General features: G+C 44.6%; 1 protein-coding gene across 1 annotated transcript; it reads left to right on the top strand.

Annotated features, from left to right (window-relative positions):
- The first annotated feature begins 6,804 nt into the window (after positions 1-6,804).
- LOC109752023 (SWR1 complex subunit 2) lies at positions 6,805-9,943 on the top strand. The gene is made up of 11 exons (XM_020310888.3): positions 6,805-6,986; positions 7,070-7,139; positions 7,225-7,296; positions 7,427-7,470; positions 7,573-7,843; positions 7,979-8,054; positions 8,143-8,262; positions 8,397-8,465; positions 8,557-8,599; positions 9,197-9,262; positions 9,402-9,943. Exons 1-11 carry the CDS (start codon positions 6,910-6,912, stop codon positions 9,592-9,594), a joined length of 1,101 nt encoding a protein of 366 aa, XP_020166477.1. The 5' UTR covers positions 6,805-6,909; the 3' UTR covers positions 9,595-9,943.
- Positions 9,944-22,321: the final 12,378 nt, after the last annotated feature.

Raw genomic sequence — 22,321 nt, 5'->3', positions numbered from 1 at the left:
CTGTAGTGACGGCTTAGAACCGGGACTTCAACGACGTTTTGAACGTCATGGAGCATATGAGATGTTCCAGGAGTTGAAGTTAATATTTCAAGCAAATGCCCGAATTGAGAGATATGAAGTCTCCAATAAGTTCTACAGCTGCAAGATGGAGGAGAATAGTTCTGCCAGTGAGCATATACTCAAAATATCTGGGTATAATAATCACTTGACTCAACTGGGAGTTAATCTTCCGGATGATAGCGTCATTGACAGAATTCCCCAATCACTGCCACCAAGCTACAAGAGCTTCGTGATGAACTATAACATGCAAGGGGTGGATAAGACGATTCCCGAGCTCTTCGCAATGCTAAAGGTTGTGGAGGTAGAAATCAAAAAGGAGCATCAAGTATTGATGGTCAATAAGACCACCAGTTTCAAGAAAAAGGGCAAAGGGGAGAAGAAGGGGAACTTCAAGAAGAACAGCAAGCAAGTTGCTGTTCAGGAGAAGAAACCCAAGTCTGGACCTAAGCCTGAGACTGAGTGCTTCTACTGCAAGCAGACTGGTCACTGGAAGCGGAACTGCCCCAAGTATTTGGCAGATAAGAAGGATGGCAAGGTGAACAAAGGTATATGTGATATACATGTTATTGATGTGTACCTTACTAATGCTCGCAGTAGCACCTGGGTATTTGATACTGGTTTTGTTGCTAATATTTGCAACTCGAAAACAGGGGCTACGGATTAAGCGAAGATTGGCTAAGGATGAGGTGACGATGCGCGTGGGAAATGGTTCCAAAGTCGATGTGATCGCGGTCGGCACGCTACCTCTACATCTACCTTCGGGATTAGTTTTAGACCTAAATAATTGTTATTTGGTGCCAGCGTTAAGCATGAACATTATATCTGGATCTTGTTTGATGCGAGACGGTTATTCATTTAAATCGGAGAATAATGGTTGTTCTATTTATATGAGTAATATCTTTTATGGTCATGCACCCTTGAAGAGTGGTCTATTTTTGTTGAATCTCGATAGTAGTGATACACATATTCATAGTATTGAAGCCAAAAGATGCAGAGTTGATAATGATAGTGCAACTTATTTGTGGCACTGCTGTTTAGGTCATATCGGTGTAAAGCACATGAAGAAACTCCATACTAATGGACTTTTGGAACCACTTGATTATGAATCACTTGGTACTTGCGAACCGTGCCTCATGGGCAAGATGACTAAAACGCCGTTCTCCGGAACTATGGAGAGAGCAACATATTTGTTGGAAATCATACATACAGATGTATGTGGTCCAATGAATGTTGAGGCTCGTGGCGGATATCGTTATTTTCTCACCTTCACAGATGATTTAAGCAGATATGGGTATATCTACTTAATGAAACGTAAGTCTGAAACATTTGAAAAGTTCAAAGAATTTCAGAGTGAAGTTGAAAATCATCGTAACAAGAAAATAAAGTTTCTACGATCTGATCGTGGAGGAGAATATTTGAGTTATGAGTTTGGTCTTCATTTGAAACAATGCGGAATAGTTTCGCAACTCACGCCACCCGGAACACCACAGTGTAATGGTGTGTCCGAACGTCGTAATCGTACTCTACTAGATATGGTGCGATCTATGATGTCTCTTACTGATTTACCGCTATCGTTTTGGGGTTATGCTTTAGAGATGGTCTCATTCACTTTAAATAGGGCACCATCAAAATCCGTTGAGACGACGCCTTATGAACTGTGGTTTGGCAAGAAACCAAAGTTGTCGTTTCTTAAAGTTTGGGGCTGCGATGCTTATGTGAAAAAACTTCAACCTGATAAGCTCGAACCCAAATCGGAGAAATGTGTCTTCATAGGATACCCAAAGGAGACTGTTGGGTACACCTTCTATCACAGATCCAAAGGCAAGACTTTTGTTGCTAAATTCAGAATCTTTCTGGAGAAGGAGTTTCTCTCGAAAGAAGTGAGTGGGAGGAAAGTAGAACTTGATGAGGTAATTGTACCCGCTCCCTTATTGGAAAGTAGTTCATCGCAGAAACCGGTTTCTGCGATGCCCACACCAATTAGTGAGGAAGTTAATGATGATAATCATGGAACTTCAGATCAAGTTGTTACTGAACCTCGTAGGTCAACCAGAGTAAGATCCGCACCAGAGTGGTATGGTAATCCTGTTCTGGAGGTTATGTTACTAGACCATGACGAACCTACGAACTATGAAGAAGCGATGGTGAGCCCAGATTCCGCAAAATGGCTTGAGCCCATGAAATCTGAGATGGGATCCATGTATGAGAACAAAGTGTGGACTTTGGTTGACTTGCCCGATGATCGGCAAGCCATTGAGAATAAATGGATCTTCAAGAAGAAGACTGACGCTGACGGTAATTTTACTGTCTATAAAGCTCGACTTGTTGCAAAAGGTTTTCGACAAGTTCAAGAGATTGACTACGATGAGACCTTCTCACCCGTAGCGATGCTTAAGTCTGTCCGAATCATGTTAGCAATTGCCGCATTTTATGATTATGAAATTTGGCAAATGGATGTCAAAACTGCATTCCTGAATGGATTTCTGGAAGAAGAGTTGTATATGATGCAACCGGAAGGTTTTGTCGATCCAAAGGGAGCTAACAAAGTGTGCAAGCTCCAGCGATCCATTTTTGGACTGGTGCAAGCCTCTCGGAGTTGGAATAAACGCTTTGATAGTGTGATCAAAGCATTTGGTTTTGTACAGACTTTTGGAGAAGCCTGTATTTACAAGAAAGTGAGTGGGAGCTCTGTAGCATTTCTAATATTATATGTGGATGACATATTGCTGATTGGAAATGATATAAAATTTCTGAATAGCATAAAGGGATACTTGAATAAGAGTTTTTCAATGAAAGACCTCAGTGAAGCTGCGTATATATTGGGCATCAAGATCTATAGAGATAGATCAAGACGCTTAACTGGACTTTCACAAAGCACATACCTTGACAAAGTTTTGAAGAAGTTCAAAATGGATCAAGCAAAGAAAGGGTTCTTGCCTGTGTTACAAGGTGTGAAGTTGAGTAAGACTCAATGCCCGAACACTGCAGAAGATAGAGAGAAGATGAAAGATGTTCCCTATGCTTCAGCCATAGGCTCTATCATGTATGCAATGCTATGTACCAGACCTGATGTGTGCCTTGCTATAAGTTTAGCAGGGAGGTACCAAAGTAATCCAGGAGTGGATCACTGGACAGCGGTCAAGAACATCCTGAAATACCTGAAAAGGACTAAGGATATGTTTCTCGTTTATGGAGGTGACAAAGAGCTCATCGTAAATGGTTACGTTGATGCAAGCTTTGACACTGATCCGGACGATTCTAAATCGCAAACCGGATACGTGTTTACATTGAACGGTGGAGCTGTCAGTTGGTGCAGTTCTAAACAAAGCGTCGTGGTGGGATCTACATATGAAGCGGAGTACATAGCTGCTTCGGAAGCAGCAAATGAAGGAGTCTGGATGAAGGAGTTCATATCCGATCTAGGTGTCATACCTAGTGCATCGGGTCCAATGAAAATCTTTTGTGACAATACTGGTGCAATTGCCTTGGCGAAGGAATCCAGATTTCACAAGAGAACCAAGCACATCAAGAGACGCTTCAATTCCATCCGGGATTTAGTCCAGGTGGGAGACATAGAAATTTGCAAGATACATACGGATCCGAATGTTGCAGACCCGTTGACTAAGCCTCTTCCACGAGCAAAACATGGTCAGCACCAAGGCTCCATGGGTGTTAGAATCATTACTGTGTAATCTAGATTATTGACTCTAGTGCAAGTGGGAGACTGAAGGAAATATGCCCTAGAGGCAATAATAAAGTTATTGTTTATTTCCATATATCATGATAAATGTTTATTATTCATGCTAGAATTGTATTAACCAGAAACATAATACTTGTGTGAATACATAGACAAACAGAGTGTCACTAGTATGCCTCTACTTGACTAGCTCGTTGATCAAAGATGGTTATGTTTCCTAGCCATAGACATGAGTTGTCATTTGATTAACGGGATCACATCATTAGGAGAATGATGTGATTGACTTGACCCATTCCGTTAGCTTAGCACTCGATCGTTTAGTATGTTTCTATTGCTTTCTTCATGACTTATACATGCTCCTATGACTATGAGATTATGCAACTCCCGTTTACCGGAGGAACACTTTGCGTGCTACCAAATGTCACAACGTAACTGGGTGATTATAAAGGTGCTCTACAGGTGTCTCCAAAGGTACTTGTTGGGTTGGTGTATTTCGAGATTAGGATTTGTCACTCCGATTGTCGGAGAGGTATCTCTGGGCCCTCTCGGTAATGCACATCACTTAAGCCTTGCAAGCATTGCAACTAATGAGTTAGTTGTGGGATGATGTATTACGGAGTAAAGAGACTTGCCGGTAACGAGATTGAACTAGGTATTGAGATATCGACGATCGAATCTCGGGCAAGTAACATACCGATGACAAAGGGAACAACGTATGTTGTTATGCGGTCTGACCGATAAAGACGTTCGTAGAATATGTGGGAGCCAATATGAGCATCCAGGTTCCGCTATTGGTTATTGACCGGAGACGTGTCTCGGTCATGTCTACATAGTTCTCGAACCCGTAGGGTCCGCACGCTTAACGTTTCGATGATAGTTATATTATGAGTTTATATGTTTTGATGTACCGAAGGTTGTTCGGAGCCCCGGATGTGATCACGGACATGACGAGGAGTCTCGAAATGGTCGAGACATGAAGATTGATATATTGGATGACTATATTCGGACACCGGAATGGTTCCGGGGGTTATCGGATATATACCGGAGTACCGGGGGGTTACCGGAACCCCCCCGGAGGCTATTGGGCCTCATGGGCCCAATTGGTGGAAGAGGAGAGGCGCCAAGGGGCAGCCGCGCGCCCCCCATGTCCGAATTGGACAAGGAGGGGGCGCCCCCCCTTTCCTTTCCCCCTCTCTCCTTCCCTCTCCTCTCCTAGTCCAACAAGGAAGGGAGGGAGTCCTACTCCCGGTGGGAGTAGGAGTCCTCCTGGCGCGCCTCCTCCTGGCCGGCCGCACCTCCCCCCTTGCTCCTTTATATACAGGGCAGGGGGCACCCTAGACACAATAATTGATCGTTTGATCTTTTAGCCGTGTGCGGTGCCCCCCTCCACCATAGTCCACCTTGATAATACTGTAGCGGTGCTTAGGCGAAGCCCTGTGTCGGTAGAACATCATCATCGTCACCACGCCATCGTGCTGACGAAACTCTCCCTCAACACTCGGCTGGATCGGAGTTCGAGGGACGTCATCAGACTGAACGTGTGCTGAACTCGGAGGTGTCGTGCGTTCGGTACTTGATCAGTCGGATCGTGAAGACGTAGGACTACATCAACCGCGTTGTGCTAACGCTTCCGCTTTCGGTCTACGAGGGTACGTGGACAACACTCCCCCTCTCGTTGCTATGCATCACCATGATCTTGCGTGTGCGTAGGAATTTTTTTGAAATTACTACGTTCCCCAACAGAAACTTTATTTGTGATGTAATTAAACCGTCCTCCTCGACTAGCGACGATCACTCTAGTTAGGGCATTTTCGTACGATCAACTTTGTTATTTATGCTTATGGTATGTTGCTTCTATTTTTGCCAAGTCTGTCTCTTTCTGTTGCTCAACTATATATGTTGCATATCATCGACTCATGTGACGATGCAGGTGCATAGATCATCGATGGCGAAGAAGTGCTACGCCAGGAGTATATATACGACGAGTGGCCGGAGTGTCAGGCCCAAGTGTACCCGTTTCCGGTTTTCGAGTGGCAGGCAGTAGTTAGTTTAGGTTCACGCTAATGCGAGAGAGGGATACGAACTCATCTACTGCATAGTTCCGCTCTCACTCAAAGTGATAGCTCTTCTCGTGTATATCATTGTTTAGATGGATGACGATGTAGTTGCAAGTAATCGAGACTTGTATCGCTATTTTCGAGATGATGACGAGAGACCACTTTCTGTTGGATGATGATTATGATGATGACATGATTTGATGAGACTATTTGTATGTATATGCTATGATTACATTTGTATGTGTATGATATGCTAAAGATTATTGTATAAAGCCTATTCAAATACAAAACAAATATGCAGAAAAAAACATAAACTAATAAAACTAGCAGTAGCGAGGGGAACAAAGTTAGCAGTAGCGCTGCCTTACCAGTAGCGCTTCCTGCTAAAAAGCGCTGCAGATATTAGCAGCAGCGCTCTGCACTAAAGCGCGCTACTGCTAGCCATGTATAGCAGTAGCGTGGGACGACATGCGCTACTGCTACACGTTAGCTGTAGCGCCTTATCAGTAGCGCGTCGTCCCGCGCTACTGATAGACAAAATACCTGCGCTACTGCTAGGGTTTTCCCTAGTAGTGAGATGGAGACGAGCAGGCTGACTAGGGACAAGGATTTGAACGATGACGACAACGACTGTTAAGGCGTTGTCCTCATCGCCATCGCTACCACGACGTCCTCGCTAGTGGATAAGAAGGAATGGAACGACTGGTTTGGTCCGGTGCAACCAAGAAAAAATGGTTCGATGCCACGTCAAAAGTGTCATGTCTAATCATCTTCTAAAGCTACCTAAAATCAGAGAGTCAGAAACAAAACCACTCAAGGAAAAAAGAATGATTTATCCGGTTTTGAGAATTTTGGGTCTAATAAAGATTTGGGGTCTCCAGCTCAAAGGAAAATAAAATGATTTAGGGTGTCTTTGGGCTTGAAGTCTGCAGTGGCAACTTACACTTGGGCCGTCATTCCCCTAAATAAAAAAACACTTGGGCCGTCGTCACTCTTCCGGCCGTCGCCACTCGTTCCTTCTCCTCCCTTCCCCAATCCCCCACTCGGCACCGCGAGACCGAACCCATTCGCCATCTCGCCGCCGGTGAAGTCGCCATGGCCGACCACGCCGCAGACGAGGAGGAGCCGCCCGTCCTGCTCGACCGCGCGGCGCGTGCCACCCGAGGAAAGAGGTGGCCTCCCTGCTCCTCGCTCCCCCTCCCCCTGTACCTCTCTTCCCTACTTCTTACGCTGTCTGTCCCCGCTGTTTGCGCAGAATAACCAAGCTCATCGAGGAGGAGGTCGAGCTTGATGAGGCCTTCTGGGGCCAAGAAGCCCTCAAGGAGGTCCGTCGGTTGCTACGGAATCATCTCTTCTGCTCATCTTCATAAGTTGTTTACTGTTCCTCAACTGCTCCGTCCTTTCTGGCAGGACGAGGAGGATGATAACTATCAGGAGGAGCAGGATGCTGGTGATGTATTCGACAGTGATTTCGATGAAGATGTGAGATCCCTCCTTCTGCTCCTTCCAATCTGTTCAATTGGTTTACTTATTTATTGTAGCTTTTGTTGTTGGTCTTCTCTTTGCTCAAAATAATTTTCCCACTGCCTGTGCTAATCCAACTCCTTTCCAGGAACCTCAACCTGACGACGACCCAGAGAAGGAAGTGAGTGAGAGGTAACACATGTTTCACGTTAGCCCATAAGCATATCGGAGCACAGTCATGCACTGCGTAACAGTCAGTTATATATTCTAAATCGTGCCCTGATTATGGACCAGATTACCTATTAAGAAGCGGCTATTTTTCCCTGGGAAGACCATGAAAAAAATGAAAGCCAAGAAGAAGAAAAAGAAGAATAAGGTCATCAAACTAGAGGATGATGAAGGTATAGATGACAAGACTACTGATAAGACAACTTCATCCAAACAATCAGATGTTCCTGATGAATGGGAATCGGAGAAAACGATCAGGAAATCAACCAGAACATCTGTCATTGTGAGACAAGCTGAACGAGAAGCAATACGTGCTGAAAAGCAAGCAACTGCTAAGGTCTGTATCCATACAGCAGCCCTCCACGCATTACATTCATGGTTATTAGTATTCAGGGACAACATAATCTTGTAGTACCCAACAATTGGCATTTTCAGGCTGATTGATTGTTTTCCCTCTTTTATACTGTGCCAGCCAATTAAGAAGAGAAAAGAGGGAGAAGAAAAACGTATGACACAAGAAGAGATGCTCTTGGAAGCAGCTGAAACTGGTCTGTTTCCCTGTTCGTTGTGCCTTTCCCAATGATAAAGATGGAACCTGCCAGTGTTGATTGACTATTTTACCTTTGTCTATTTTAGAGATCATGAACATGAGAAATCTTGAACGTGTACTGGCGAGAGAGGAGGAGGTGAAGAAAAAAGCTGTTGTTCAGAAAGCTGTCTATGAGGGTCCTACACTTCGATTTCACTCGAGAGATGGTAACTACTATATGCATATCTGCTTACATGTGAATACTGAACTTAGAAGCTGCTCCTTTTTGTGCTTCCTGTTTCAATTATAAGAACCTGTATCCTATGCGTGCTGACTACTAGTTATGATCATGCTGAATTAGGGGAATCACGTCTGGAATTCATTAATGGGGCATCATTTGGTTCTGAACTTTGTACGACTTCAACTCCTTGTAAGTGTTGGTTTCTCTTTGGTGCTGTACATTTTTATTTATCTGGCAGTTTGAATTCAATGTAGTCTTGTATTAATTTTTGTTATTGCAGATCCGGAGAAATCTGTTTGCGTTGTAACAGGACTTCCTGCCAAGTATGTTTTCTGTACACTAATTTGCTCATTCCTTAATTCATGTTCCTTTTCCCTTGTATGTGAAGTTGGAGCTTCCTTCCTCTTTTATACAATTACATATTTCACTTGATAAAATTATGCACATGTTTCTGTTGTTTAATTGCTGCGTGTTTTTACAGTGCAGTGTTGGTTGGTGGTGGTTTGTTTTATTGTGATATATATGTGTCTGTTGGTTAGAGAGTGTCAGATTATGTACAATCCAACAATCCCATACAAATTGCATTGCCTGAATTATTTTTGTGCACACCCTAGTTCTAGCAATTGGTGTACTCTTCATTGTATCCTGTCGTGATGAAATAGCAAAGGTAGTACTCCCCTTGATCCATATTACTTGTCGCTCAAATGGGTGTATCTAGCACTGAAATACGTCTAGATACATCCATTTGAGCGACAAGTAATATGAATCGGAGGGAGTACTTGATTCAATGATTTGAAATGAACACACTCCTACATTAGTATCACCTGAACTGATGCATTCTGTTACAAGCTGAGAGTGGGTTATGTCTCCATGGTTGTATTTGAAGTGATAGTCTTATTTGAGGTTTTACTTCCCTGTAGATACCGTGATCCAAAGACAGGATTACCTTATGCGACAATGGCAGCGTTTAAGATCATCCGGGAGAGGTACACTTTGTTGCTTTCTTTGGAACTGACATTTTTTTCTTTCTGGGTTGGAACTCTTTAGTAAGTGAAACAGTGCTTAGTGTCTGAATGTAGACTTGTGACATGCTAACATTTTCTATGGACGGGTGCATGTGTTCAGTTTCCTGAAAGAGGAGCCGGATAAGAAGAGGCCCAACATGTCAAATATGGGAGAACTCTTTGAATCAGTAGCCGGCGAACATTCTACGCCTAAGAAGAAAAGAATCGAGTCAAGATCGCCAATATCAGGAGACCTAAGGCACGGCGGACGCTTCAGACGAATACCTGCTCTTGATGTCATGGACGAGGACTGACAAGAGATCTTCTCTGACAGTGTGGTTGCATACGATGCCATGTGTTAGCATGAGGACTTGCCAGAGATCTCTGGTGGCGTGGTTGCATACGATGCCATGTTAGCATTAGAAACAGTAGAGTGACACTATGTTCCTGATGCCGCCGCTTGTGCAATGGCATGTTGTAAACGAACTGCTGTCAGTTGGTGGCTTCTTGTGTTAGGTGTGCTGGAATGGTGGTCGTAGGGATTGTTCAACATAGCCTCAGCATTGCACCCTGACATCTAGTCACGTTCCGTGTCATTTTGACATGGAACTTGGCTTTTCACTCACAATAATTTGTTGTGCAATGTGGTTTTTGTTGACGACATTTGATACGTACATATAATCTGCAAGTATCCAGGGGAGAGGAGTACGACATGAGGAGAGGAAGCATGGCTCCCGCGACCCCGCGCCCGCCGCTGGCGGCGCCGCCTTGATCTCCTCCATCCGGCCGCCATTTCAACTGCCGAGACCAGATCCGGATTGCTCCCCGCGTCCTCTCTCGGCTGCACTCCTTCTCCCCTCCAGGCTCTCGAGGTGCTGCCCATGGCGCTCACGTCCGCGTCCTCTTCTCCGACTCCGTCGGCCACCTCATCTGCTGCTGCCGCCATGGCCGCGGCTGCTCTTGCCTCACGCAAGGCTGCCCCTGCAGCTGGTGGCCGCTTGTCCCGCGCCGGCGCTGGATTCCCGCCGAGGCCGGTTGTGGCTGCAGGTCCGGCGGCGCATCCTCCCGCGCCCGGTGTCGACGCGTTGTTCACCCAGGACACAACGCGTGCTGCTTCAGATCCCCGTCGCCCTGGCCTGATGGATGGTGGGCTTGGGTCCTTGCCACCGCCGCGGCTTGGTTGTCTCCCGTCCCTGGGCTCTACTGACGCTGCTCCCGCCTGCGTCGCGCCGTCAACCCCGACCCCGACTACGGCTGTGGGTGCGCCGTCCCCAACTACTGCAGGCGTTGCTACGTCGTTCCTGGCCCCTGCGGAAGCCCCGCCGTCACCCCCGACTGCTACTGCTGAAGCAACGTCCACGGCTTCTGCGGGCTGCGCTACATCATCCTCTGCTACTGTGGAGGCGACGCCGTCCTCAACTCCTGCCGGCACGGCGTTGGGTCTGGACAAGGAGCGATCAGTCTCGTGGAGCTCCCTTGCCCAGAAAGAAGAAGACAAGGATGACGATGAATTGGCTCCGCAGACGCCGCCGACGGCTACCAAATCCTCGGTTTCGGCTACTCGGTCGGACGGGGCGTGTGGAGGTTGGCAAGAGGTTTTGCCGCGGCGCAATGTGCAACGCCCGGACTCACTAGTCCCTGCCCTGACTCCCCGTCCTGTTCCTGCTTGGCTAATATGGACATTAATGGCGCACCGTGTATGTGGTGCGCCACTGCTATATAGCAGTGGCGCATCAGATATAGTTACGCGCCATATCACAAATGGCGCACCTGATGTGTGGTGCGCCATTACTAGTTTAAAAAAAAAATAAAAAAATTGTTAGTAGTGGCGCACCAGGGGATAGTGCGCCATTAGTAACCCTGGTTACCAATGACGCATTCTTAGGAGGTGCGTCATTGGTAACCTGGGAGCAGCTAGATATTTTTGACAGCCACCTATCACACTCACTTTCCCCACTTCATTCTCTCCACCTCTACCAAGCTTGGTCTCGGCTGCCTCCTCCTCCTCACCTCATTTGCATCATAGATTCACCCAAATTAAGTGGTTAAATTTCCTTTTTTTTAAGGTAAGTAAGGGGAAAGCTTTCTTTATGTTATAGATCTACTTTTTTCTCCCTCCAACAACGTACACACTTTTTATGGCCTAGATCTACGTATGTTTGTGGTGTTGCATATGTTTGTGTTTGCAGGTACCGGTATTTGAAATGCGATAGTTGCCAATATTTTGCCGGAATGTTGATTCATTTCCGTTTCGGCGAGAATTTGGCACTATGCATTCTTTTTGGTCCTATTTTTAGGCAAAGTCATGCCAAATTTCCTTTTGGTTCTAAAATATCGTTTTGCTCTACCCCGCAGGCGATCATGGTCCGCACGATGACCGAAGGCATCGTGAATAGGTTTTTGAGCTCCGCGAAGGCCGAGATGCTTCAAAAGAACGAGACGGAGATAAGATGTCCGTGTCGAAGATGCAAGCTGAAGAGCCTTATGGACACGGATTCCGGACAGGTGCGGGACCACCTGCTCTTGCGTGGTTTCATGGATGGCTATCGGTGGCAAGGTGATGAAGATGATTATGAAGTCGTCCATGGGGGCCGGGCAAGAAATAAGGAAGGGCAGCAAGACAACCGCGGCAAGGGCGGGCGAGAAGACGAAGAATCTCCAAGACATGATCACGAAGTAGATGCAGGACACAGTCATCATGTAGAAGATGCCGGACATGATGATGAGGAAGATCAAGACGAAGGGCATGATCATGAAGATGAAGATGCCGGAGCAGACGACGATGGACCAACGATGGGCTGGGTGCAGGACCCTCATATTCAAGAGCTGCTTCTCAAGAAGACGGGTAACGCAAGAGCTGCCGCCCGAGAGAAAGCCAAGCTGGATCAACTGGAGATAGATGCAGTTACTCCATTGTATGAAGGATGCAGGCCCGAGGATACCCGCCTGAAAGTAACGCTCATGGCTCTGGAGATGAAGGTAAAACACAAAATGACCGACGCATGCTTCGACGAGAACATGTCATTCTGGCACGAACGTCTTCCCAAGTGGAACAAGTGCCCGACCAGTTTCGAGGAGGCGAAGAAAATCGTGTGTCGTCTGGATTTACCGCACGTGAAATACCATGTGTGCATGAACGATTGCATCATTTATCGGGACGAGCACGCGGAGTCTACCATATGTCCGGTGTGCGGCGTCACTCGATACAAGAAGAGGAAGAAAGCTCCTCGAAAATTGGTGTGGTACTTTCCGACCACTCCTCGTCTGCAGCAATATTTCGCGGACCCTAAGCTAGCAAAGCTCCTGCGTTGGCACGCGGATAGGGAGGAGAAGAAGCGAGAAGATGACGGAAATGATCCGGAGATAAATAAAAAAGACAAGATGCTGAGTCACCCTAAGGATGCGAGCCAGTGGCAAGCGTTGAACTTCGAACACCCAGAATTTGGGGACGATCCAAGGAACATCGTGCTGGGCGCGAGCACCGATGGAGTCAATCCGTTTGGCAGCCAGAGAAGCACACATAACACCTGGCCTGTGTTTGTGTGGATGTACAACCTTCCCCTGGTTGTGCATGAAGAGGAAGTACATTCACATGAGTATGCTAATTGAAGGGCCGAAACAACCAGGGAACGACATCAATCCGTATCTGGGGCTGCTGAAAGTGGAGCTAGACACGCTGTGGAAAACGCCAGCCAATACGTGGGACGCCGCAGAGAAAGAATATTTCCCTATGAGAGCCGCACTGCTCACGACGGTGCACGACTATCTCGGTTACGGATATGTCGCGGGGCAGGTGGTCCATGGATTTTGTGCATGCGTCAGGTGCATGGATGACATAATGTATCGCCATCTAGATAGAGATCCCGAGTCTTCGAAAACCGTGTTCATGGGACATCGAAGGTGGCTTCGCGACGATGACTCATGGAGAAAACGCAAGGATCTGTTCGATGGTGAAACCGAACCCCGAAGACGCTCGCGTACGAGGAGCGGCGAGGAAATAGACGAGCTGTTGAAAAATTGGAAAGAGTGCCCACCGCCAGGAAAGAAGCGAAAGGCGCCAGAGCCGCTGCTGAAGGTATGGAAAACGAGGTCTGTTTTCTAGGACTTGCCATACTGGAAGATCCTCCGTGTGCCTCACAGCCTTGATGTCATGCATATCACGAAGAACGTGTGCGAGAGTCTGCTTGGTACCCTGCTCAACATGCCAGAGAGGACCAAAGATGGGCCGAAAGTAAGGGCAGACTTGAAATCATTGGGCATCAGGGAGGAGCTTCACGCTAATGATGATGATGATGATGATGATGATGAGGCGAAGGACACGGAAAGTCGTCGCAAAGGCAAAAAGGCCAGGAAGATCGGAAATGACTGCCCTCCCGTGTGCTTCACTCTAAGTCAGGAGGAGATCGAGCAGTTTTTCACCTGCCTCGTAGGAGTAAAACTTCCTGACGGTTACGCGGGGAAGATAAGCAGATACCTAGACTCGGCGAAGCAGAAGTTCAGCGGGATGAAGTCTCACGACTGTCACGTGCTGATGACGCAGATACTTCCAGTTGTAATCAGTGGGATCATGGACGCGCACGTCCGTGAAATGCTATTTGGCCTTTGCAACTTTTTCTACGTCATCTCTTGGAAGTCGGTTGGCGTGAGGCAACTCAGAAGGCTACAGGAAGCGATCGTGGTGATACTATGCGAGCTTGAGATGTACTTCCCGCCCGCATTCTTCGACGTTATGGTGCATCTGCTGGTCCATATCATGGAGGATATCATCCAACTCGGGCCGACGTTCCTGCACAGCATGATGCCATTCGAAAGGATGAATGGTGTCATCAAAGGATGCGTTCGCAACATGGCACGTCCAGATGGAAGCATAGCCAAGGGCTTTCTGACCGAAGAGTGCATCTCCTATTACACGAATTATCTAGGCATCGAGAACCCCGTTGGTCTGCCCGTCAATAGGCACCTCGGCAGGCTCGCCGGATGGGGTCACCGCGAGGGTCGCCGCGAAATGCATGTCGACTTCAAGGGTCGACTCGCCGACTTTGAAAGAGCAAACCTAGTCGCGCTACAACACATAGACGTGGTCGATCCTTGGGTGGTAGAGCACAAAACCTTTATTGAGAAGATGTACAATGACCGAGGCCAACAGAGGAAGGACGGAGATATAATCAAAGAGCACAACTCATGTTTCACGCGTTGGTTCAAGGAGAAGCTTCTGTTGTACCCTTTACATGAGGATTTTTTCGCGAAAGAAAAACTCATATTCGCCTTATCACAGGGCGCCGAGCACAACCTGATGACCTATGAGGCGTACGATATGAACGGCTACACATGCTACATTGAGGAAAAGGACATGAAGAGCGATGATTATCAGAACTCCGGGGTAACGATGGAATCCTACACCGGTAACGACAAGGACAGATACTACGGAAGGATCGCGGAGATCTGGGAGCTGAGCTACGCTGGAGAGAAGGTCCCGATGTTCCGTGTCAGATGGGCCAAGAGCATCCTAAAAGAAGACCGGTATTTCACCATCATGGTTTTACCCGAAGCCAAATCCAAGACCGCGGGCGCAAACGTCACCGCAAAAAATGAGCCATGGGTACTGGCTTCCCAAGTGGACCGATGCTTCTTCATTACCGACCCATCAAAGCCCAGTCGTGTTGTCGTGAGGAGAGGCAAAAGGAAGATCATCGGAATGGATGGGGTCACCAATGAGCAAGACTTCGACAAGTACGGCGACCCGAAGATGGAAGATGACGACGACGATGAAGTACCATACACCACAAGAAGAAGCAGGACCACCCTACCTAAAAGACGTCCATTCAAGAGAAGAACTCCATTTGCCAAAAAGAAGGGCAAGAAGATTGTGAAAAGATAGCTAAGATCGATTGTATTTAAATTGTAGTCTTCATTTCTCGATTATATTTCGACATATGGAAATGGCATTTCTTCTGTTCTAGTCCTCTATCCAGTAACCTCTTTTGTTCAAAATAGTGGGGATTAATGTTGTCTGTACTTACCTTCCTTTTATAACTTCTCCATCACCAAGTTGAAGTATCGACCACTTTCTTCTTGGATTTGGAATTTTTGTTCTTCTCCCTCTTGTTTTGTTGCAAATCATCATTTACAGGCACCTTGGGCTTCTTTGTGTTTTCTTCTGGTATTTTAATTGTTTTTATTTATGTTTATTCTGGTAAAATAAAAAAAAGTAAGTAATGGCGCACCAGGAGAAGGTGCGCCATTGCTATCACGATGTTTATGGCGCACGCCTAGAAGGTGCGCCATTGATATACCAATTTTTATTTATGTTTATTCTGGTATTTTATTTTTCAGTGTTCCTTTTCCTGCTTAAATTTGCAAACATTTTTTGAAAATGCGAACATTTTTCTAACTCACAAAAAATATTGAATTTGTTAATATTTTTTGAACTCATGAATATTTTTAAATTTCATGGGCATTTTTTGAATTCATGAATATTTTTTCAAATTTGATGATATTTTTTCATATTCACAAATGTTTTGCAACGCAAGTATTTGAAAATTAGTAATAACTACTTATATCGTAACATTTTAAAATTTATGGTCATTTTCTAAAAAATTATTACATGCAACTAAAAATCCAAAAAAAAAGTTAGTAATGGCGCACCAGGAGAAGGTGCGCCATTGCTATCACGGTGTTTATGGCGCACCCCTAGAAGGTGCGCCATTGGTATACCAACTTTTATGGCGCACCCCTAAAAGGTGCGCCATTGCTAACACTCCCCTCACTCCCACTTGCTCCCCTCTCCCTCTGGCCTCTCTCCCTCCCTCGCCAGATCCACGCGCCCTACGTCGACGCGCGCCCCACCTAACCCGACGACCCCCGCGGGAGCACGCCGCCGTCCGCCCGCGCCCGCTCCACCGCCGCCGGCATTGCGAGGTGCGCGCGCCCCACCTAACCTGACGACCCCCGTGATACGTCCATTTTGCATCATGCTTTTATATCAATATTTATCGCATTATGGGCTGTTATTACACATTATGTTACAATACTTATGCCTATTCTCTCTTATTTTACAAGGTTTACATAAGGAGGGAGAATGCCGGCAGCTGGAATTCTGGGCTGGAAAAGGAGCAAATATTAGAGACCTATTCTGCACAACTCCAAAAGTCCTGAAACTCCACGAAATTTATTTTTGGAAATAATAAAAAATACTGAGCGGAAGAAATACCAGAGGGGGCCCACACCCTGGCCACGAGGGTGGGGGGCGCGCCCTACCCACTGGGCGCACCCCCTGCCTCATGGGCCCCCTGTTGGCCCTTCGGTGCCCATCTTCTGCTATATGAAGTCTTTCGTCCGAAGAAAAATCATAAGCAAGCTTTCGGGACGAGACTCCGCCGGCACGAGGCGGAACCTTGGCGGAACCAATCTAGGGCTCCGGCAGAGCTGTTCTGCTGGGGACACTTCCCTCCAGGAGGGGGAAATCATCGCCATCGTCATCACCAACGCTCCTCTCATCGGGAGAGGGCAATCTCCATCAACATCTTCACCAGCACCATCTCCTCTCAAACCCTAGTTCATCTCTTGTATCCAATTCTTGTCTCTAAGTCTGGGATTGGTACGTGTAGGTTGCTAGTAGTGTTGATCACCCCTTGCAGTTGATGCTAGTTGGTTTATTTGGTGGAAGATCGTATGTTCAGATCCTATATGCATATTAATACTCCTCTGATTATGAACATGAATATGCTTTGTGAGTAGTTACGTTTGTTCCTGAGGACATGGGAGAAGTCTTGCTATTAGTAGTCATGTGAAATTGGTATTCGTTCGATATTTTGATGAGATGTATGTTGTCTCTCCTCTAGTGGTGTTATGTGAACGTCGACTACATGACACTTCACTATTATTTGGGCCTAGAGGAAGGCATTGGAAAGTAATAAGTAGATGATGGGTGCTAGAGTGACAGAAGCTTAAACCCTAGTTTATGCGTTGCTTCATAAGGGGCTGATTTGGATCCATATGTTTCATGCTATGGTTAGGTTTACCTTAATACTTCTTTTGTAGTTGCGGATGCTTGCAATAGGGGTTAATCATAAGTAGGATGCTTTCCCAAGTAAGGACAACACCCAAGCACTGGTCCACCCACATATCAAATTATCAAAGTACCGAACGCGAATCATATGAACGTGATGAAAACTAGCTTGACGATAATTCCCATGTGTCCTCGGGAGCGCTTTTCTCTATATAAGAGTTTGTCCAGGCTTGTCCTTTGCTACAAAAAGGATTGGGCCACCTTGCTGCACTTTATTTACTTTTGTTACTTGTTGCTCGTTACAAATTATCTTATCACAAAACTAGCTGTTACCTATAATTTCAGTGCTTGCAGAGAATACCTTGCTGAAAACCGCTTATCATTTCCTTCTGCTCCTCGTTGGGTTCGACACACTTACTTATCGAAAGGACTACGATATATCCCCTATACTTGTGGGTTATCAAGACTCTTTTCTGGCGCCATTGCCGGGGAGTGAAGCGCCTTTGGTAGGTGGAATTTGGTAAGGAAAAATTTATATAGTGTGCTGAAATTTACTGTCACTTGTTACTATGGAAAGTAATCCTCTGAGGGGCTTGTTTGGGGTATCTTCACCCCGACCAGTAGAGCAAAGAGTTGCTCCTCAACCTACTGAACCTACTGAAGATGAAAATGTCTACTTTGAGATTCCTTCGGGTATGATAGAAAAACTGCTAGCTAATCCTTTTGCAGGAGACGGAACAATGCATCCTGATGAGCACCTAATATATGTGGATGAAGTTTGTGGATTATTTAAGCTTGCAGGTGTGCCCGATGATGTTACTAAGAAGAAGGTCTTCCCTTTATCTTTGAAGGGAGATGCATTGACATGGTATAGGCTATGTGATGATATGGGATCATGGAACTACAAACGACTGAAATTGGAATTTCATTAGAAGTTTTATCCTATGCATCTTGTTCATCGTGATCGCAATTATATATATAATTTTTGGCCTCGCGAAGGAGAAAGCATCGCTCAAGCTTGGGGGAGGATTAAATCAATGTTATATTCATGCCCCAATCATGAGCTCCCAAGAGAAATAATTATTCAAAAAATTTATGCTCGGCTTTCTGATAACAATCGCACCATGCTCGATACTTCTTGTGCTGGCTCTTTTACGATGAAGACTGTTGAATTCAAATGGGATTTATTGGAAAGAATTAAACGCAACTCTGAAAATTGGGATCTCGACGAAGGTAAAGAGTCAGGTATGACACCTAAGTTTGATTGTGTTAAAATCTTTTATGGATACCGATGTTTTCCGTAAATTTAGCACTAAATATGGACTTGACTCTGAGATAGTAGCTTCTTTCTGTGAATCCTTTGCTACTCATGTTGATCTCCCTAAGGAGAAGTGGTTTAAATATCATCCTCCCATAGAAGTAAAAGTAGTTGTACCTATTAAAGTTGAAGAAAAGACTATCACTTATAATGATCCTATTGTTCCTACTGCGTATGTTGAAAAACCACCTTTCCCTGTTAGAATAAAGGATCATGCTAAAGCTTCAACTGTGGTTCGTAAAAGCAATATTAGAACCTATACACCTCCTGGGCAAGTTAAAGTTGAACCTAATATTGCTATTGTTATAGATCTCTTGTCTGATAGTATTGATGGGCATGTTATTCATTTCTGTGATGAAACTGCTAGAATTGCCAAACCTTGTGCTAAAGATAAACATAGACCTGTGGTAGGCATGCCTGTTATTTCTGTTAAAATAGGAGATCATTGTTATCATGGCTTATGTGATATGGGTGCCAGTGCTAGTGCTATACTTCATGACTTATACAAAGAAATTATGCATGATATTGCACCTGCTGAGATAGAAGATATTGATGTTACCATCAAGCTTGCCAATAGAGATACCATATCACCCATTGGAATTGTTAGAGATGTTGAAGTCCTATGTGGGAAAACTAAATATCCTGCTGATTTTCTTGTTCTTGGTTCCCCACAAGATAGCTTTTGTCCCATTATATTTGGTAGACCCTTCTTGAACACTGTTAATGCTAGGATAGACTGCGAAAAGGATATTGTTACTATTGGTTTGGATGATATGTCTCATGAGTTTAATTTCTCTAAATTTCGTAGACAACACCGTGAAGAGGAATTGCCTAGTAAGGATGAAATTATTGGTCTTGCTTCTATTGCCGTACCTCCTAGTGATCCTTTAGAACAATATTTGCTAGACCATGAAAATGATATGTTTATGAATGAAAGAAGGGAAATAGATGAAGTATTCTTCAAATAGGAACCCATCCTGAAACACAATTTGCCTGTTGAAATCCTAGGGGATCCTCCTCCACCCAAGGGTGATCCCGTGTTTGAGCTTAAACCATTACCTGATACTCTTAAATATGCTTATCTTGATGAGAAAAAGATATATCCTATTATTATTAGTGCTAACCTTTCAAAGCATGAAGAAGAGAGATTATTGAAAACTCTGAAGAAGCACCGTGCTGCTATTGGATATACTCTTGATGATCTTAAGGGCATTAGTCCCACTCTATGTCAACACAAAATAAATTTGGAGAAAGATGCCAAACCAGTTCATGATCACCAACGACGGCTGAATCCTAAGATGAAAGAAGTGGTAAGAAAGGAAATACTAAAGCTCCTTGAGGCAGGTATAATTTATCCAGTTGCTGATAGTCAGTGGGTAAGTCCTGTCCATTGTGTCCCTAAGAAGGGAGGTATTACTGTCGTTCCTAATGATAAAGATGAATTGGTTCCGCAAAGAATTATTACAGGTTATAGGATGGTAATTGATTTCCGCAAATTAAATAAGGCTACTAAAAATGATCATTACCCCTTACCTTTTATTGATCAAATGCTAGAAAGATTATCCACACATACACATTTTTGCTTTCTAGATGGTTACTCTGGTTTCTCTCAAATACCTGTGTCAGCTGATGATCAATCAAAGACCACTTTTACTTGTCCTTTCGGTACTTTTGCTTATAGACGTATGCCTTTTGGTTTATGTAATGCACCTGCTACCTTTCAAAGATGCATGATGGCTATATTCTCTGACTTTTGTGAAAAGATTTGTGAGGTTTTCATGGACGATTTCTCCGTCTATGGATCCTCTTTTGATGATTGCTTAAGCAACCTTGATCGAGTTTTGCAGAGATGTGAAGAAACTAACCTTGTCTTGAATTGGGAGATGTGCCACTTTATGGTTAATGAAGGTATTGTCTTGGGGCATAAAGTTTCTGAAAGAGGTATTGAGGTTGATAAAGCCAAGGTTGATGCTATTGAAAAGATGCCATGTCCCAAGGACATCAAAGGTATAAGAAGTTTCCTTGGTCACGCCGGTTTTTATAGGAGGTTCATTAAAGACTTCTCAAAAATCTCTCGGCCTCTGACTAATTTATTACAAAAAGATATACCATTTGTCTTTGATGATGATTGTGTAGAAGCATTTGAAATACTTAAGAAGGCATTGATCTCTGCATCCATTGTCCAACCACCTGATTGGAATTTACCCTTTGAAATCATGTGTGATGCTAGTGATTATGATGTAGGTGTTGTTCTAGGGCAAAGAGTTGATAAGAAATTAAATGATATTCAATATGCTAGTAAAACTCTAGACAATGCTCAGAGAAATTATGCTACTACTGAAAAAGAATTCTTAGAAGTTGTATTTGCTTGTGATAAGTTCAGGCCTTATATTGTTGATTCTAAAGTAACTATTCACACTGATCATGCTGCTATTAAATATCTTATGGAAAAGAAAGATGCTAAACCTAGACTTATTAGATGGGTTCTCTTGATACAAGAATTTGATTTGCATATTATTGACAGAAAGGGAGCTGAGAACCCCGTTGCAGATAACTTGTCTAGGTTAGAAAATGTTCTTGATGACCCACTACCTATTGATGATAGCTTTCCTGATGAGCAATTAAATGTCATAAATGCTTCTCATCTACTCCATGGTATGTTGATTATGCTAATTACATCGTTGCTAAATTCATACCACCTAGTTTCACATACCAAGAAAAGAAAAAGTTTTTCTATGATTTGAGACATTACTTCTGGGTTGACCCACATCTTTATAAAGAAGGAGTAGATGGTGTTATTAGATGTTGTGTACCTAAGCATGAACAGGAACAGATCCTACGCAAGTGTCACTCCGAGGCTTATGGAGGACACCACGCTGGAGACAGAACTGCACATAAGGTATTGCAATCCGGTTTTTATTGGCCTACTCTCTTCAAGGATGCCGTAAGTTTGTTTTATCTTGTGATGAATGTCAAAGAATTGGTAATATTAGTAGACGTCAAGAAATGCCTATGAATTATTCACTTGTTATTGAACCATTTGATGTTTGGGGCTTTGATTATATGGGACCTTTTCCTGCCACCAATGTGAAGGAAATATGCCCTAGAGGCAATAATAAAGTTATTATTTATTTCCTTATATCATGATAAATGTTTATTATTCATGCTAGAATTGTATTAACCGGAAACTTGATACATGTGTGAATACATAGACAAACAGAGTGTCACTAGTATGCCTCTACTTGACTAGCTCGTTGATCAAAGATGGTTATGTTTCCTAGCCATAGACATGAGTTGTCATTTGATTAACGGGATCACATCATTAGGAGAATGATGTGATTGACTTGACCCATTCCGTTAGCTTAGCACTCGATCGTTTAGTATGTTGCTGTTGCTTTCTTCATGACTTATACATGTTCCTATGACTATGAGATTATGCAACTCCCGTTTACCGGAGGAACACTTTGTGTGCTACCAAACGTCACAACGTAACTGGGTGATTATAAAGGTGCTCTACAGGTGTCTCCAAAGGTACTTGTTGGGTTGGCGTATTTCGAGATTAGGATTTGTCACTCCGATTGTCGGAGAGGTATCTCTGGGCCCTCTCGGTAATGCACATCACTTAAGCCTTGCAAGCATTGCAACTAATGAGTTTGTTGCGAGTTGATGTATTACGGAACGAGTAAAGAGACTTGCCGGAAACGAGATTGAACGA

This window comes from Aegilops tauschii, chromosome 7, assembly GCF_002575655.3.
Source record: "Aegilops tauschii subsp. strangulata cultivar AL8/78 chromosome 7, Aet v6.0, whole genome shotgun sequence".
In the NCBI taxonomy this organism is placed as follows: Eukaryota; Viridiplantae; Streptophyta; class Magnoliopsida; order Poales; family Poaceae; genus Aegilops; species Aegilops tauschii.
The sequence above is the reverse complement of the archived record's forward strand: the minus strand, read 5'-3'. Positions and strand labels throughout refer to the sequence as shown.

Bases quoted from the DNA above. Each gene is read 5' to 3' on its own strand.
- LOC109752023 (XM_020310888.3), top strand. From the start codon at position 6,910: ATGGCCGACCACGCCGCAGACGAGGAGGAGCCGCCCGTCCTGCTCGAC. The intron at 7,140-7,224 runs GTCCGTCGGTTG...CCTTTCTGGCAG, and splicing joins GCCAAGAAGCCCTCAAGGAG to GACGAGGAGGATGATAACTA. The intron at 8,055-8,142 runs GTCTGTTTCCCT...TGTCTATTTTAG, and splicing joins CTTGGAAGCAGCTGAAACTG to AGATCATGAACATGAGAAAT.